The sequence below is a fragment of the Penaeus vannamei genome, chromosome 1, assembly GCF_042767895.1.
Source record: "Penaeus vannamei isolate JL-2024 chromosome 1, ASM4276789v1, whole genome shotgun sequence".
In the NCBI taxonomy this organism is placed as follows: Eukaryota; Metazoa; Arthropoda; class Malacostraca; order Decapoda; family Penaeidae; genus Penaeus; species Penaeus vannamei.
The window spans coordinates 38,234,946-38,239,945 of NC_091549.1; the positions used below are offsets into that span (position 1 = coordinate 38,234,946).

The following is a 5,000-nucleotide window of genomic DNA, read 5'->3' on the forward strand; positions in this document are numbered from 1 at the left end:
ACTTCGCGAGGATGAGAGATCTACCTGTGATTATTCTTGTATTATTTGTTTTATTGTTATTTTTATGTTTATCATACTCCATGTTCATTTAATGTAAAATTTAAAACATCACGCGATGGTAGTTGAGTTGACCAAACTTTTGTCTAAGTTATGCGAACAGGAAAGCAGAGATGCAGAGGTTGCTGTGGTAGCGGGTTGTGTGCTCGCCACCGGGAGGACATTACTTATTTTCCATTTTTTTCGGTAACCCTGAAGGACATCCTGTGGTTTAGGAAGGGCGGGGATGGAGCATTTCTTTTAAATACCGTGCGCAGCTATCCGCGACACCTTAATTTATTAGCGTGCTCCATCCCACCCTCCCTTCCGACCTCATTATTATCATCACCCTTTCTACCCATCCCGAAGAGTATTGCCAATGGGAATGTTAATGTTAATGATGGTTTTAAACTGAAGTCAGAGTTGATTGAGGTCCTCCTCTCCCCTCCCCCCATGACTAGAGAGCTCTAACAGTTACATGATACAAGGCTACAGGGGACCACACAGGCAAGAAGCGTTACAGCTGTCGTAGGACACAAAACAACATCTTAAAGAAAAACACACTTATGTAGGTTTCATGGGCATGGGCGCGTCTAGGTGCCTTGGGCTTCGTGGGCGTAGTAAGCCTCTAGTTTTCCGGTGGAGCACGCCCATTGGGTCGAGCCTTGGGAAGCCATTGACTGTGATACCCGGCAGGGACATGATTATGGGGTTCGATAGAAACTGACTCTCAGGAAGTGGAGATGGAAAGATGCTTTGTATGCAAGCTTAGGCAACGTTAGATCACGCATCTAAGTATTCGTTTTTGATTCTTTATTCGTGAAGACGCGTGATTCTATGTGAGTTCGCTGTCTTCATCAGACGGCTTTGATTTTCTCTTATTTTGTGGCTTACGGAAGGCAGTTGAGGCAGTTGCCCTTAAAAGTAGGCCTACAAAGAAGCTAGAGGCCGCATGTACAATGTTAGGCACTTGTGCCGGAGATATCACTGGTTGGCAACTTAGGTCCCAATGTTGGTGATGAGGCTGATTGCAAAGAGACAAGTGGAAGGTTGATTTTGTTAACCATATGCTGAGAAAGGTTCGAATCTAACTAACTTTATTTCTTTCCATATTAGGGTCATTTTGAATTGATTCTCACGCACATCAGTAATACAAGAAAAAACAGTTTGCCACCTGGTTACACCTGAATATTTTGACTAAGGATCAACAGTCCAGAGAGAAAAAGGGAGACAAAGGAGGCGTAAGAACACGAGAAGGATGTCAATGACGAGTACAAATGAAATTGACAAACGTGAAAACACACGAGAACTAGTCACAATAGTAGTAGTAGATATGTAAACATGATCCAGACAAGTTGACATACAGGAGTAGTACGCCCACGGGAGAGTAAAGGGCAGATAGCACTGATGGAAGAACAAGAGACGAGCGAGGTGGGGCTCGTCGGAGATGCAGAAGAACATAAAGGCCTTTTCAATCTTTACCCCATACAGTGTTGTGATACATGGAACATTCTTTTATATATATATTTTTCCTCATGCTTATGTTCAGAGGTGATTAATTATTTTCTAGTTTACCCTAAAACATTATATTATTGGTGTGATATTACTTATATACTACGTATTTATTTTCCACTGCGACGAGAGGACCGCAAGAGACCATTAGATTCGTCGAAATAGACAGTCCTGATTAGTGAAGTCCACTTTTTTGAGCCACGGTTTAAATACATGCAACCCAGCTTTTACCCGGCCATTGCTTCACAGAGCGTCTTGGAGCAGGTCTTAAGATATATTATATAATGCTCAGTTTTTGGGTTCGCTTCTGCACTAAACGTTATACTTATTACACGTCCTCTACACTATTGTTATTGCCAATGGGTTTTGGAATTGGTCTCGCGGCAAAAGGGCGGCGACTCGTCGCGTCACGTGGGCCTAAGGTGGACAATCGGGGATCTAAGAGTTGGTGTTCGCGGGTTCTTGAAGCCTGACGGACACGCGGGCGGAGGTGTGGATTCCGGTGTTGGGGAAGCAGATGAGTCCGTTCTGGCGGTATGACGAATACTGGACCTCCCGAATGGTCTTGAAGTTGTGGCGGGAAAAGATTTTGGCGGAGAAGATGCCTGGAGGATGAGAAGGCAAGGAAATTAGGGGCACATTCTGACGGGAATCCCCGTCGGTGTTATACATGCTAATAAAATGCGCATCAAACATAAATGCCTCTGTGTACTTATGTTTCGGCATTAAGTATTAAAAGCAGGGTCGAAGGTGGGCTGAAAATAAGCGAGGGGAATGAAGAGGTCTCACCTGTCGTCTCCACCACGAGGCAAGTGAAACCTTGATCCCGAGCGACTTTGCACGACTGTTCCACTAACATGGAGGCGATTCCACGACCGCCATAGGATTTGTCCACGTTCAGGAGTTCGAAACTCATGAACTAGTGCAAAGGGGAAATGTAATTAATGACTCCTGAACTATTGGAAGTGAATATAAGAACAGCATTAAAAGGCATAATTTCTTGAGCTATGAGTGTCAATGCGAAATACACACCCTGTCGACACCATATTGTCCGAAGAAATCTATATCACTAGCCAGCTGTTGTAGGAAGGACATGATCCTGTACATCTTGGGATCCTTCTGAGGGTCAATCCAGTTAAGAAAGTCGTCGGGTCCCGGGGGATCTCCACGCTTCTTGATGCTGTTGATAGCCACGCCCACAAGGCGCCCGTCAGCAGACTCGTCTATCGCCATCACTGAGACGCCGTGGGAAATCTGCGAGGACGACACGGGGAGCAGATTAACGCGCGTGGAAGATGGCTTTGTCTGTTCTCTGTTTACCATATATATATATATATATATATATATATATATATATATATATATATATATATATATATATATATATATATGTATGTACGCATGCATGCAGGTGTGTGTGTGTGTGTGTGTGTGCGTGCGTGTGTGCGTGTGTGTGCGTGTGTGTGTGTGTGTGTGTGTGTGTGTGTGTGTGTGTGTGTGTGTGTGTGTGTGTGTGTGTGTGTGTGTGCGCGTGTGTGTGTGTGTATGTGTGCGCGCGCGCGTGTGTGTGCGCGTGTGTGTGCGCGCGCTCGCGTGCGTACGTGCTACATGTGTTTGACAATTCACATAAAAAGAGGAATGATAATTCCAATAACTTTGGAGATGATAATAATTGGTAATAATAAAAACAATATTAATGATGATGATAATAATGATAATGATAATAATGACAATGATGATAATAGTGATAATAATAATGACACTGATGATGATGATGATGATGATCATAACGACAATGATTACAGTAACGAACAATTAATGCATTATATAATTTAATAAAAAATGGTGAACTGGATGACATTAAAAACACACGTAACTAAACTGCACAATTCAAAGCACTAAAAAATGAAACATAAATGATTTTAATAGATGATTAAAAAGCGCACGCGATCAAACAACTTACCAAGTGTGGCAGGATTTTGGAGAGCCAATGGTCAACCTCTCTAGGACTGTCAAGATAGAGGGCCTTCCCAAGGGGCTCGTCCTTGAAGAAGTGATTGCACAGGAGGTCGACCGCTCTGTCCGCGTACTCCTGTGTGAGAATCTGGAGGGCGACGAGGAGGGCAGTCAGAGGAAATTGTGATAAAAGAAGGGGTTGTTTTTATTTGATGATTTAACATGAAAGGGGGCAGGGAGAAAGCAGAGATTATGAGAGAAGACGAGAGAGAGCAAGAAGAGCAATAGAAAAGCGTAAGAAGTAAAATAAGGTGCACTATTCAGCTCACCTTAAACACTATGTTCTCGTCGTGTTTGTGAAGCACGTCGGGAGGGAGTTCGGGCTCCGCGGGGAGTTCAGGTTCCTCGGGTTCCTCAGTCACTTGGTTCCCGAGGTTCTGGGCTTCCTCCTCCTGCGTTGCGCTCTGGGCCAGGGGGTCCTGCTCCGGCTCACTCGGGGCTCCCTCGCTGCTCTCCGTGCCGTTGGGCTTGCGAGTGCCCAGGGGCGCTGGGGGGAAGAGAGCCTTGAGGTGAGCTTCGTAAACAGAATTGAAATGCCTGGATACTGGGTTGGAGGAATTCGAAATATTGCATTGGATAGTACCTCTCGAATAGTTGTGTGCGCAATATCATGCGTTTGGATACCTCTGAAAAATCTATGGTAGTGAGTACTGCGTCCAGAGCATTTCTGTTATTTGTTTATAGTTTTGTCCTTCAAATTAAAGTCGCACTTTTAGCGCAGTCGTGTATAGGGAAGTATGCGTTCTATAGAATAGACATAGAAAATGTACGTCTCCTATGAATTGTAGAAAACGCTGGTGTATCGGTAACTATTATAAAAGTACAGATCTTCCCGAGCATGGTTATTTCGTTCGAACTCAAGCCGTCTCTCATTTTCTCTGCTTTTCGGCGTTCCAATATACAATGCAAACATGCAATTTAATATAAGCGTACACATTCACAAGCAAATGTATATGATTTTCTTCAGGCTGTTTAAAGACAGCTTGAACATGATTAGGATCTTATTTCAGGCAAAAGGGATTTCTAAATAGAAATTTGATTAGTTTACACTATGTCCAATTGATGCGAAACGGAAGTAGATTGCAAATATTTTGTTTCTATTCGCAACAGAAGACACGGAGGCAAACTCGTCGAGGAATCAAGAAACATGAAATTTCATCAAATTGAAACAAGTCAAGAGATCCTTTTTGTTAAGGAACAAACATATTTCAAGGCAAATGTAGCGTTTATATCGCTCATATTCCTCATTGCTTAATAAAGGAATGTAGGTGATGAGGCTGACGTGATATATTTTAGAATAATGGAGTGGATGATTATGATCGTGTGTTAGAAATTAATTATCAAGGTGTGTCGTGTGGGACCGCATACCGTAAAAAGCTGAAATACGAAAGTGGAAGCAAAGACTTAAATAAAAGATACAAATGAAACGTAATTAG

The 5,000-nt window shown here is 43.1% G+C and overlaps 2 protein-coding genes across 3 annotated transcripts in view; one reads left to right on the plus strand and one right to left on the minus strand.

Annotated features, from left to right (window-relative positions):
- LOC138862023 (calcium-binding mitochondrial carrier protein Aralar1-like) overlaps positions 1-5,000 on the plus strand; it is a gene marked incomplete in the record, with an annotated part of 228,849 nt that overhangs the window by 48,242 nt on the left and 175,607 nt on the right.
- LOC113811485 (arylalkylamine N-acetyltransferase-like 2) overlaps positions 1-5,000 on the minus strand; it is a 38,393-nt gene that overhangs the window by 290 nt on the left and 33,103 nt on the right. For both annotated transcript variants that reach the window (XM_070122815.1, XM_027363248.2), the window contains exons 3-7: positions 3,834-4,051; positions 3,512-3,652; positions 2,581-2,802; positions 2,338-2,467; positions 1-2,153 (exon numbers count right to left, since the gene is read on the minus strand). The exon at positions 1-2,153 is cut by the window's left edge and continues 290 nt beyond it. In XM_070122815.1, the coding sequence (XP_069978916.1) occupies positions 1,987-2,153; positions 2,338-2,467; positions 2,581-2,802; positions 3,512-3,652; positions 3,834-4,051 (878 nt within the window). In that variant the 3' untranslated portion in view covers positions 1-1,986. The remainder of the gene's footprint in view (positions 2,154-2,337; positions 2,468-2,580; positions 2,803-3,511; positions 3,653-3,833; positions 4,052-5,000) is intronic.